At 44.3% G+C, this 13,734-nt stretch overlaps 1 protein-coding gene across 2 annotated transcripts in view; it reads left to right on the top strand.

The window, feature by feature from the left end:
* Positions 1 to 13,734, top strand: part of AGO4 (argonaute RISC component 4) — a 464,331-nt gene that overhangs the window by 50,945 nt on the left and 399,652 nt on the right. For both annotated transcript variants that reach the window (XM_086956500.1, XM_086956502.1), the window contains exon 2: positions 7,550 to 7,718. In XM_086956500.1, the coding sequence (XP_086812626.1) occupies positions 7,550 to 7,718 (169 nt within the window). The remainder of the gene's footprint in view (positions 1 to 7,549; positions 7,719 to 13,734) is intronic.

Here is a 13,734-nt window from a genome sequence, read left to right as displayed (position 1 = left end):
TCGTCCTCGGACGGCCACAGACGGCCCGCCCTTTGCCCGGGCTTAGCCCGGCGTCCCGCTAAGCGTCCCGCTTAGCGTCGAGTGTTTATATTGGTAGGAGGAGCTTGGGGCGGGAAGAGACTCCAGGTGCGCTCTGTTGGTCAAGCGCTGCAGCCTGGGTCTCGCAGTCCCAGCCCCTGTGGTAGAACAGCCTCACAAGCGGTGATAATTCCTTCCTGGTGAGCAAACAAGCAAGGGAGCAGTCAAATGCTCTGAAGTACAAAGGCGAAGTACAGCTTCGAGCGGCACCCGCGAAGCGGGGGCAGCGAGTTGTTGTAGAAGTGGGCAGCCAATCACAAGCCGCTCTCGATCAAACGGCCAATCAATGAGGAGCAGGGGCGGGAAGAGACTCCAGGTGCACTCTGTTGGTCAAGCGCTGCAGCCTGGGTCTCGCAGTCCCAGCCCCTGTGGTAGAACAGCCTCACAAGCGGTGATAATTCCTTCCTGGTGAGCAAACAAGCAAGGGAGCAGTCAAATGCTCTGAAGTACAAAGGCGAATGTTTACATTTCAGGGTGCTGGTAGTGCAGCAACCTACTTAAGACATACTAGTCTTTAAAATGCCGGGCATGCATTGTGTGGGTCATTTGCAGTGTGAGGTGCTTGCCCATATACCGGTCTTCAGGGTTTCGAAGAACAAACTTTGAAACCATAAGGCCCACAACTCGTTTAAAACAGTTTTCTGGTTGATATGCTATATACTTCTCTTGGTGAGGTTCAAACCTGATATTTGTAGGTAGATGGTGTGCCATAGTACAGCTATTTATTTAGTTCTTACCACATCTTACGAGATGCTAAAATGCTTAGCAGTTGGGAAGCACACCACACTGCGTGACTTGCATTGTTATTGACTTATCTAAAGATCATTGAAAGAGCTTCCTGTTTTATGCATTCTGTGGCAGTTTTATCATGAATTTGCGTGGTTTAAAATAAATACATGTTCAAATTGTCATGCCACTTAAGCTTGGGGTATGTTTCACACTTAGTAGTTTTGTCATGCATTAGATCATAGTTAATATGCCACATCACAAGGTTGCGGTGCTCGCTGTGAAAACCTACATTGGCTTAGCCAATAGGTCTCTCCTTGGGGACCTTAGAATTGTTTAACCATGCAGCACATCCTGAGTGATGTGCTGCCAGGGTTTGAAGAGCTTGTAGTGTAGTTCCTATATCTCTAATAGGCTCTGCGCATTGGAATAATATAAACTATAGATTTGACATAGGACTGAGGACAGTATGTATCTATGGAGTACATTAAACTTAATTGTGTGTGCCAGCTTACTCTGAGATCACTAGAAACGTTCTCGAATAAACAAGAAGGGATTAGTCTCTTACAACTGCATAAACATGACAACTTTGTTTCACTTAGAGTCTGAATAATATTTTCATAGTCGTGGAAACAATAGATAATTATTTCACTCAGTCAATCGTGCATGCTTCATTTCTACAGAGTTTCACAGAAATAGACTGGCGTTTCAATAAAAAGGTTTTATGGAGCCATCTTCTTTTAATGCAAGAGATATGAACTGCTACAATCGTTAGACATAATGCGTACAGCGCGAACAGTAATATAAAATAATACTGTAATAGCATTCTGTTGCTATGACATGTATAAAAATACATACATAAATAACACAGGCAAAAATACTCAACTGGAGCTTCTAAAATACGCCTACCCCAGTGTACCTAACCTAGGTCTAGTACGAGCGAAGAAGTAGGTACTGGTTTAGCATAGATTTATTTTTGCCAAGAATTGCCAAAGGTTTCTCTAGGTTCTAATCAGTTCCATACCTTTAGAATCAGAGATGTTGGTATCTCTTTCCCGGGACTAGATTTCCCAACACCCCGCAATGGGAGTAGAACACTGGAGCTGGATTCTCAGCAGGAGGATGACCGCTTCTAGTCAGTGCTTAGGTGGGGAGTTGGCTTCCTTCGGCACTTGCTGTAGTGAGCTGCGTCTTGCAAGTAGGTAGTCTAACTGCACCGAACCACACATGCTTTGCCATAGCAAGTAAAGGTATATTTATACCTTGAAGTTGTTTCGGAATGCCAGTTTTGGCGTGAAAGTCGGGCCTATGAACGTCATGAATGAACCCCTAAGGAATAGATGTTCATGCATAATAAATGAGTTCTTGGAGAAATCAATATTCAAGCAAGGGGAAGTCCCTACAGCTTAAGAGTCTGGTTTTCCAAGAAGTCGTTGTGACGTAGATGAACGGATGTAAGTAGCCATGCCTGTATTTGGGTAGCATTGGCTATGCCTAAGTAAAGACTGGATTTCTATGCCTATATAAGGGCAATGTGAATTATACCTATATAAGGGAATGAATCACGATATGCATACAAAATCTAAAATCGTACACAACACCTACTCCGCTTTCGTATGAACTACATCACTAAATTCTAAACATAACGTATCTAAAATTTATCTACACATGAAGTGCTAAAAGCAGGTTTCAAACACATTGTAAATATTTTGAAACTAGTTGTAAAATTGCATTGGTGCTGTACACATTAAAGTAAGTATTCATTCATAGCATATTTTCGACATTTGAAATGCAAACCTGAATGAATCCTAAAAATATACTTTTATGAAATGGCTCGTAAATATGGAAGAAAAAGACCGAAACAGTTTCATGTCCGATTACATAAAACTGTGGATAAGGTCATATATTGTCTCCAGAAGTATTCAAAGAATTCTTGTTCTCTATGGATAGTTCTACTATAAGCAGATTAATTTGTGCCAAAAAGGAAAAAAAATTGAAATTTGGAGAAAAAAACTAATGATAGGAAAAGGATTTTTGTTTTGTAAAAAAATGAATGTCAAAGACTCTCAGAACACTGTGTGACAAAATCAAAACTCAGTGTTTCGGCTTGATAGGGCACCACCAACCTTCCAAAAATGGATCGCCAGGTTACTCAACTTACAACCTGGAAAAAGCAATATATGACAAAGGGACGAAGAGCTAGAATTCTGGGCGGAAAGATATGGCAACCTATAGCCAAATGGAAAAACGCGATGATTAACGGAGAGATGATTGTTGCCGCTATTGGCAATATACCTGCCGCCACGGTCTGAAAAATGTAAATATTTGGGTTCTACGTGAGTTACTCATGGTGCAATGTATTGATTGGTAAATATTTGTGTCATGGTAGAAATTATATAATTTGGTAAATATTTGTCATGGTAGAAATTATATAATTTGTATAAGTGTGCTGTTACATTTATTGAATTTCTTGGAAAAAATTGCAAAAACTTTTAATAAAATTTTTTTTTTTTTAAAGTTGTATTTAGTGTATTTTTTAAATGCATTTTCATAATTCAATTAAATATGTATTTACTGAATCGTTTTTTTTTATAAGGGGGAAGGTGATGTGATGTATGCATTGTCAAGATATTTATCGAGACAGTGGTCAGTGTTAATTTTTTCGGTCTCGTCCTGCCCATGCGCATTGCTGGCGAGACAGAGGGCCATCAGCAATCCTACCACGGTGCGGATTCTCCCCAATGCATGTGAGGTATTCGAGCGCGACGCTTCGCCAGCGCGCGCTTGGCCTCACTTCTTGCTCACACCCCATATGCTCGTTCCCTCCCACCCTTCCGCATCAGACTTCTAAGCAATGCGCTCCCGCCCGCCTCCCCCCAACAGCAATGCTGAGAGCTTGTTATCTTCATGCCATTCGTGCCAGGCAGCAGTCCCACGAAGATTCCCAGCTCGTTTGTATCTTTACTTCAACACATCCCTTGTTTCTCCTTTCCTCTCCCCTTTTTACCTTTCTTCTGTTGCATATTTTCTTCTCGTTCATTTTCGTTCGTTCATTTATTTATTTACTCGTTGTAGAGAACTGCAGTAGAAGTAATTTCTATCAGTGCAGCGCCCTTTCACGAGCGCCGCACTGGCTTTGCTTTTATTCTCATGGCTTTTCCCCCACTGCTCATCCACCCCTCTCTCTCCCACCTCCCTTTCACTCAGTCATGGGGGGTGGGGGGGGGGGGGTGCTAGTAGTGAGGGTGTTAACAAGGTTCGGTTTCTGGAAAATGCTGGCGCCGTTCTCTGAAATTCTAAATATTCAGGATTCACAATTTTTTGTTGTCTTTCTGTTTGCTGGCTTTGTATGCGTTAGGTGTCTAGCTTTAGTTCGTCCCTCCCTTTACCCAAAGATTGTTTACTGCAGGTAAACTGACATTTGGCTCATGTTCTCTTGCGGGTGGGGATTCATTTAAACAGCCATCACATTCTTTTCAGACCCCAGTGGAGGGGAGATGCAGATCTGCAATATTACCTGTATCTGCTGCCCCTGGATACACAAAATTCTTCGTAAACATCAGGAATAATTTTATTCACACACAATGAAAGTGCAATGGAGTGTGTTTAGTTTGCATTTATAAACCACAACGCAGTGATTTTGGGCTCAACTTGTCTGTGTTGATGTAGCCCCGCCGTTTCCTTCTCATGCACACCTCCTCTCCCTCCCCCACTACTCAGCAGGGGAGGCCAGAGCAGCTGTGCCACCCAGTCTCTAACGCCATCCTGCATAAAGGTGCAGTTTGTTTCTAGGTGCCTCAGTCAAAGCACATTCTTCCTTTCACAGAAGATCATTCACTTCAAGGCGCATCACCCCTATTGAGGAACATCATCTCTTTCAAGGCTCATAGTTACATTCAAGACGTAACATTCAAATCGCAACAATCTGCACAGCATCCCTTTCAAGCCGCATCGTCCCTGTCAAGGCACAGCATTTTTCCTTTCCAGGCGCCTCATTCAAGGTGCATCATTACTTTCGGAGCGTATCATTTTTTTCTATGCGCCTCACTTCACAGCGCGTCATTCCTTTTAAAGGTAGCCTCTTCCTTCTGACTCACGCCGTTCCCTCCAAGACAGCCTCCCCTTGACTGCTGCATTCCACTCAAAGCGCCCCTTTGAGTACCATATGCCTCCAACAATGCTCATTCCTTGAGTACCGCCTCCCATTCCATCTCCGGGAACAGTAATTCAAATCTCGCCTCCCCCCCCCCCCCCCCCCCCCCCCCCCAACCCCACAAAGACACTTGGCCCCTTCAGAAACGCCTTGTTTCTGACTGTACCTCCTCTTAAGAAAGCTCCTCGTGGTATCTTACAAGGTGCTGTACTTCTTCCAAGGCAACCCTTTCCCCCGAAGCAGCTTGCTTTGATCAAGGCCCCCCTTCCTCCCAAGGCACCGCATTCAGCCCAAGGCGCCTTCCTCCCTGATGACACGCTATTCCCTCAACGAAGACTATTCCCTCAATGGCACTGTAATCCCTCAATGCACTCTATTCCCTCAATGTACAGTATTCTCTCAACTCGCACTATTCCCTCAATGCAACCACACCCCCTCAACACTATTCCCTCCATGGCACCCCATTTCTTCAACGCACAATGTTCCCTCTATGCAACCATACTCCCTCAGCCCACACTATTCCTTCAATGCACATTATTCTTTCATTGGTACCATATTCCTTCGACGGAAACTATTCCCTCAATGCGCGTGCACAGAAATCCGCTCCCCCTACCCCTCCCACCAAGCAAGACAAGCCAAGAACATAAAAGCAACCGGCCACTTTGAGTCCATTTGCCACCAGCCGCTTCACAGCTACGCAGGTCATAAACAGGACCATCTGCTCGTGATTCTGAATGCTGGCTTGCTTTCCCTGCCCCTTCCCAGCGCTCGTGGCACATGAATTCTTTTCTCTTTTGTTGCTCAGCTTCAACCGGTGCCCGACATCGCACCCCAGTTCTACGCTCCTTACATGTATCACCCTGCCCCATCGGAGCTCTGTTTACCACCACTGCATGGCCCCAGCCCCTCTGAAACTCTTTAATCCCATTTCCACCTTCTCACAACCCCTTCGAGCACTGTTATCTTAACATTTGTGTTTCTCTCCGTCTTATGATGTCTGCCCTGCCACCATTTACATCGGACCCCCACACACCCTCATCAGCATAGCATAACCAAATATAGCATAGCAAAAAGTGCATAGCATAACCAAACAAAACCTAAAACACAACAAAGCATGGCATAGCATAACAAAACACGACATAGCATAGCATAGCATAGCATAACAAAAGAAAGCATAGTATAGCAAAAGAAAGCATAGCATAGCGAAAGCACAGCATAGCAAAAGAAAGCATAGCCTAGCAAAAGAAAGCATAGCCTAGCAAAAGAAAGCATAGCCTAGCAAAAGAAAGCATAGCCTAGCAAAAGAAAGCATAGCCTAGCAAAAGAAAGCATAGCCTAGCAAAAGAAAGCATAGCATAGCAAAAGAAAGCATAGCATAGCAAAAGAAAGCATAGCTAAAGAAAGCATAGCATAGCAAAAGAAAGCATAGCAAAACGAAACATAGGATAGCAAAACGAAACATAGGATAGCAAAACGAAACATAGGATAGCAAAACGAAACATAGGATAGCAAAACGAAACATAGGATAGCAAAACATAGCATAGTATACAGCATCACTCCGCACCACCGCAGCATCACTCAGGGGCACCATAACATCACTGTTACCACAGCATCACTGAACGCCACAGCATCACTCGTTCGCCATCACAGTATCACTCCGCGCCACCACAGCATCAATCTGTGCACCCATTCAACAACTGCTTCAAATATGTTCTCTCAATGTTTCAAGCTTTATTACAAATGTAACAAAAAGACGTTAATATCTCACTTCTGTTCTTGGATTTTCGTCACAGTAAAATACACTGAACATAATCTTCACAAAAGTTATTTACAAAAATTTAAGCTATTGCCATTATAAATTACAATAACTTTGATTTAAGTATAATTATAAAAAAATTAAAAGCCATTGTTTTTTGTAATATCAATACATGTACGTCACGTAAATACAACGCATATTGCATTACAAATGCTATAGGTGTCACATTTGAGAAAGTTATATCTATTGGCATTGTAAATGACAAAACTATGAATTTCGCTATTTTCAAAACCAACACATAAATAAAAAGTCATTTACAATACCAGTAGCTCAAACTTTCATAATGTGAGACCTATTGCATTGCAAATGCTTGTTTTTAAATGGTGCATGAATCTGACATTGGCGAGAGATTCAAATGGCAACGAGTCATCTGTTGCAGTCGAACTCCGAGCCATCTGGATGCGACATGCTGTGGGTGACCGCACCCTTGAATTATACAAATAAAACCTTGGATTTTTCTATATGGAATCTTACTACACTTGTGTTTCCTCTTTTGCTCTCAAAGTGTCTAAGGAAAAAAACACAAGTGCTGGTGGCCCAAAATGAGTGCCGGCAGCCACCACCGGCTCCAATCAAGCAATGCTGTTCATTGTGCGTTGTCAAAAATATAAAAATGAATATTTGTAGTCTTTTGATGTGCACAAGTAATGTATGGTTACATTTTCACTTAGATTATTTTTGTGCCAGAGATTTTCCGAAGTATACATTTGCGCCAAGCTGTGGAAAAATCCATTGGTAAGACTGCATACATATTTGTGCCACTCTTTCTCCCTCAGGTCCTCCACCCACCAGCCTCTTCCAGCCTCCTCGGCGGCCGGGCCTCGGGACTCTTGGGAAACCAATTCGGCTCTTGGCCAACCACTTCCAGGTGCAGATTCCGAAGATTGACGTCTACCATTATGACATAGATATCAAACCTGAGAAGAGGCCGCGACGGGTTAACCGGTAGGAGCCTTGAAGGCTAGTTTTGGTAGACCCCCCACCCCTCCTCTATCCCCCTCTCCCCCCTGCCCCCCATGTGGTATTGAACTTGAATGGCAGATGCCTTCCCTTGTGCCATAGCTTTATCTATTAGAACACAAATATTAAGCACCTTATAAAGTCTACTTTTAGATTATTTTTTTTGATAAGAAATGCAAGCCATCGCATTACATAGTAATATTGAATTCAACTCGCTGTTTATCTTTGAATTGCATTTTTATTCATGTCTTGGGGTTTTGGGGAATGTATTGGTGGCAGACTCCAGTACCAGTACGTTTTATAGAATCTGCAGGCATGCACAAACCACTTAAATTTCCCACAATTCATTGTTCGATAACACCAAATTGTGTGGGTAGGGTGAAGGGTAATCGGTGTGTAAAGATGGAACTTGTAAACATTGGCGAACACTGCTTTTGTCCAGCAAATTGTAGCTTGCTTGGTGGGGAGAATGATTTTGCCGCAAGGAGGCATTTTTTAATCCACTTGAATTGTTAGCCTTTTGGTCTGGAGATTCATTTAGTAATTATGTTAATTACTGCTTTAAAGTGAGGAAGACCATTGTAGTCTATATTACGAGAAGATTGAAATCTAATATTCCTTTTCATTTTTTGCTCTGCTCCATTCCAGAATTTTCCCCTAAAAGGTACAAAAAAATGGCTAGGAGGATTGTTTCGCAAAAACTCTAATAATTTCCAATACAACTTATTTCAGAGGTACACATAGCTTTATTTGGAAAAAAGCATTTTTTACCGGTTTACATTTTAACCCACTGTCTTGAGTGTACTTTGCAGTTCTGTTGCAGGTGGCAGTATGAAATAGAAATTTTGCGTTAAGACTTGGCTAGATCTTTATCTTTTCCTCTGAGTTCGTGCGATGGATGGAAATACCTTCGCTGTTGATCCATGGGGCTGGAAAGCAGTATTTTAAAATGTCTGCATTCTGGCCCATTAAAAGATGTGTATATATAATTTTTTTTTTAGGTCTTGCCTACGCAGCACGCATGCGCTGCATAGGAGGACCTTTAGCCGTCGTTCTGCTCTTTTTCGAAGCATATACTCTTGCTTGTGGCAGCATTCACATTGCGGGAGCGAGCATGGGTGCGCCATAAGCCAGAGTATGTGCAGCCATAAAGAGGCAACAGCTGCGGCTTCGCGCGCGTTTGGAAGCATTCCTAGGGCATCTCTTCTATTCTGTGCACTCTCCCCCACTTGTTCATTTGTTTCGGGGCAGGAACATTCATGCTTGGTTTTTTTCTTTAATTGTAACAAGTTCAAAGGTCCACTTAAGACAGGCTGCGCCACTCATGTGCATTCCTAGAGACTTTGTCTGCGGCACCCGAGCGGGGAACATGAAAGGGGCTCTCTGGAGAGGTTACAAAGCGCCATAAACCGGGCAGAGGACACTCGGGCGCAGCCCTTTGAAGGATTAGGTTGGCTGGGTCTGCTTCTAAGCTCAGGTCATAAAGCCAAACTCTTAATGGAAGAAAGCGCACATTCTAAACTCAAATACTTGTTACCAGCAAACGTGCGATTGCGCAGCAACCAGGGGCATACAGCAAACGTGAATTGCGCAGCAACCAGGGGCATACATACCTTAAGTCAAAACACAAGGCTCGAACAATTGCCACTTACTTTAATTTGCGTCTATCAATCTAGTTTGATTAAAGCGCTCACACTAAGACTGCCTCATCTCAACGCCCAAAAGGAGCCTGGACACGTGGTAAACGAGACGTCCAAGAAGCTTTGCACAGGATCACACTTAATTAATTAAATGAGCTGACAGTGCAGTATCTCATAAGCACTGCTCAAACACAACTATGGACACTCTCGCTCGCACATACTCTCATACACGCCCACGCCTCCATCACCTGGGCACAGTTTCTCACACAGACACAAAACCAATTTCTCGTGCTCATACGCTCCCACGCACCTTTCTCTCACACATACAGCCTCTCCCAGACGCATGCCCCCTCTCTTAAACACGCAGTCTCATATACATTCTGGCCCCTCTCGCTCTGTCTCGCACATCCCACTCATACATGCACCTCCTCTCCTAAACATGTCTAATCTTGCACACACGCCCGCCCTTTCACTATCATACACACATACAACGAATTGTCCAAGTGGACACACTGTCTAGTATATGACCCCAGGCCCTCGGTGGAAAGCTGCTGAAGGTAACCAGGCCAGAAAGCTGAGCCCAGGGTCAGTGTTGTAAACGAGGTAACCCCGGGGTCGCGCTTTCATCTGCGTGTGCTGGAGTCTTCCCTGCGGCGTTCTGCAGATGTGGCACCATATGTGCACAGGTGTATGCCAAGGCCATGACCTTAGTCTGAGAAACAGAGTTTCAGGTTCTTGGGATATGACATCAAAGCTGTCTAAGCCCCTTACCCTGGTATCTGCTACTTGGCTGTTCAAACCAAGAGCTGCTCTTTCGCTCCATGTCAGGAGGGCACCCTATGTTTACTGCCGCCTTCTAATTTCAGGAATCTGACTTGGTCTTTACTTCATCCGAAACAATTAGAAGAATACTCCAGAGATCCTTGTTTTGTATAAGAGGCCCCGACCTGGATATATGATGGCTTCCTAACATGGTGCTACTAGCTGTACTGCACCCCTGACAAGCTGTGTGTGTGTGCGCGTGCTGTAGTCCAATCCATCAGCATGAAGGCACCGCTCAAACCCCATTTATTTTGCTGCTCTCGCTGCAGCGGGGACTTCAAACCAACTGTTTGAGCCAGACCGTCTCGCCCAGCGATCTCGATCTCTGTGCTGACTGTCGTATTAAACATAGCACAGGCTAATACAAAGACTGCCGCCTGGCTGCTTCACAGACCTTGTAGAGACTCTGTAGATAGGTGTATAAGGTAACTTAGTATGATTTGTTTTTATAGGCGCTACAAGTCATTTTCGGTTAGTTCTTCCTTAGCACGAAGTGATGACCTGTTTCTATAGGCCATAACTGTGGAAACCTAAAGGAACAACACATATTCCACCATTGCTCAGTATTGTTGCTGCTCTCTTTAGCAAATGATTAATATAATTTAGTTGTGTACACTTGAGGCATTCTCTTATAGACTTTGGCCTTAACTGTGATAACTTGTGCTTTGCGCTTTTGGTAGCAACATTCACTGGATGTATATGTGTGTATGGGACTTGTATGACGTAGCTCAAGGTCTGAAGCAGCGATCTGCAGCTTAGCACATGGCAAACTGGATCCGGACTCAAAATCTGGCCAGTGCTTTACACAAATACTAAACTGATGGTTTATGCACAACAGAGGCCTTCTTAACAGTCTTGAATGTCCTAATGTGTTTTTGTGAGGGAGACTTGTTCTTCTAGCAGAGGGGTTCTTGTGGGCTCTGCAGCATCTCTTCCTGAGAGGCGCCTTTCTGAATTTTGGGTGAGGGGTGACTTTACATGACTGAACAAGAGTTGTCTTATCCTGGTGTCAGTGATTCCTGTAAACGCTTTAGATCGCTGTCGAGGAGTGGGTGTAATCATATAAACACTGGGTTGTGGTGACCCTTCCCCCTTTTTACAATGTTATCCAGGACCTTTTGAAAATACTAAAATGATGTATACCTTTAAGGGCTTTAGTTTGGTCTTTTTCATCCACTGATCTGTTAACATTTATCTTTCGCCCATTACAATAAGCGCTATATAAATAGTTAGTTTACAACCTGATGCATTGTGTTGACTCGGCCCTTTTTGCAGGGTCATCCCTGAACTTTTTGCCTTCCTCCTATATTTTTTCTGACCTGTTGGCTATTTTATGACTCTGGGCACTTTGCCACTGCTGATCAGTGCTAAAGTGCATATGCTCTCCCTATTGTAAATTAATGTATGTATTAATTGGTGATTCCATGATTGACTATTTGGTTTACTTGTCAGACCCTAGTCTAGTGCACTGAGTGTGCCCAGGGCGTGTAATTCCAAATGCTGCTAGTGGGCTTGCAGCACTGGTTGTGCCACCCACAGAAGTGGCCTTGTAAAATGTGGCAAGGTCTGCCATTGCAGAGCCTGCGTGCAGTCTGGTACTGTCATGCTGACTGGGCAAGTACACCCACTTGCCAGTCCCTAAACCTTCCCTTTTCTTCATAAGTCACCCATATGGTAGGCCCAAGGGTAGGGTGCATTGTAAGTATAAGGTAGGACAAGCCCTGATGTGTGTGACATGTCCTAATAGTGAATTACAGCCATTTTCGTTTTTCACTATTGTAAGGCTACCTGTTCTCCATAGGCCAGAATGGGCTGTTAGAATTATTATAGTTTATAATCCTAACAGACTCGGAGAACATGGTAGAAATTCGAGTTTAGTATGCCTGGACTCAGAATAATAAAATACATCTTTTAGTGAATTTTATTTTAATATTCTGCGTTTGCAAATACCACTTTAATAAAGTAGGTATTTTCTTGCCTAACCATTTGAGCCCGCCTCTGCTAGGTTGTGTATTCCTTGTCTGGGTTTGTGTGTGACAAGACTGGGGAATTCCAGGGGACAGGCTGGGGGCTGCCCAGTGGTTAATAGGGAGATCTGCATCCAGATGGGAGGGAGGAGTTGCACCTGGGACCTGATTAGGGCTTGGCCTTCCCTCTACAATGCTGTCCCTACCCCCTGTGGTGCGTCTGATGTCCCTGCCCTGCACACTGAAAGAAGAGAAGGAACACTGTCAAAGTGCACCAGGACTGTACTTGCCTTCCACTATGCTGGCTCCACCTTCTGTGGGGCATCTGATGTGCCTGCCCTGTGCTGTGAAAGGAAAGGAGAATTCTGGTAAACAGAGTGGTTCAGAACTGGCTCGAACTGGGCACAGGCCCCTCTCCCCTTAGAGAACAAAGGATTTTGGGGTTACTGTATGTGGTCACAAATGCTTATCTTACATCGCCTCTGAACTAGCCTTGACTGCTTGCGCCACGCCGCCTAGAGGGTGAGCAGGGGTTATTCCCTTGCCCTGACTAGAGGAGAGGGTCCCTGCTTGGCACAAGTACCTACCTGTGCCAACCAGAGACCCCCAATTCTAACACACTGGCTCATCCCACTTCAGTCATAGACTAATTTAATTGTAATAGACTGCATTCCCCGATTTTGCAAGCAGTACACCGACCCGCCCATCTGTCCTTTCGGCGCCAAGGACTAGTTATTGGCAATGTGGGCTCTTTGAGAGCAAGAAAATATTTTTTAGCCAGTGTTAATTTTTTTTGTATTAATCAGGACAGCTCCTCAACAATAAGGTTTTAGAAAAAATACCTCAAAATAAGCATTCACAAAGCCGAAAGGAGAGCGGGCAAATACCAGATCTATTGGCTTTGCTAGTGCTGATAGGATATTGGTAAGTAGCTTGCTTTGGCTGATGTATCGGTTAGGTGATGTTCACTTTGTTTGTGATGGTAACAAACTTCCTTGGCAAGCAGCATTGTCTGTACCAGGGGTGAGTGGTACTAAAGGGGCTGGTGATGGACGGAGCATCTGAATCAATCAAACACTCACACCCAGTCAAAAGATCTGGGTTTAATCCATCACCGTTCTTTAGCCCACTCTGCCACCCCAGTTCAGACATGGCTATATGCAAATCAGTCTGACCCTGTGCCTCATGGGAACAGTCCAGCCCGAACTGCCAAGCCTTGTCTTCCCTGGACCGGAAAAGGCTTCCGAGGACCGGTTTCTTGCATTCCAGCCGTCTTCACCCCGGCTTGCTTGAATCCAGTGGCAAAGTGAGCAAGGGACTCACGTCTGAGCATACCCTGCCACACTTATGGCGGCCAAAAGCGGTACAAAAAGGGGTGGTGATGGACGGAGCATCTGAATCCATCAAACACTCACACCCAGTCAAAAGATCTGAGTTTAATCCATCACAGTTCTTTAGCCCACTCTGCCACCCCAGTTCAGACATGGCTATATGCAAATCAGTCTGACCCTGTGCCTCATGGGAACAGTCCAGCCCGAACTGTCAAGCCACGTCTTCCCTCGACCGGAAACA

This window comes from Lissotriton vulgaris, chromosome 2_1 (genome assembly GCF_964263255.1).
Source record: "Lissotriton vulgaris chromosome 2_1, aLisVul1.2, whole genome shotgun sequence".
Lineage (NCBI taxonomy): Eukaryota > Metazoa > Chordata > Amphibia > Caudata > Salamandridae > Lissotriton > Lissotriton vulgaris.
This window is presented reverse-complemented; position numbering and strand designations above follow the sequence as displayed.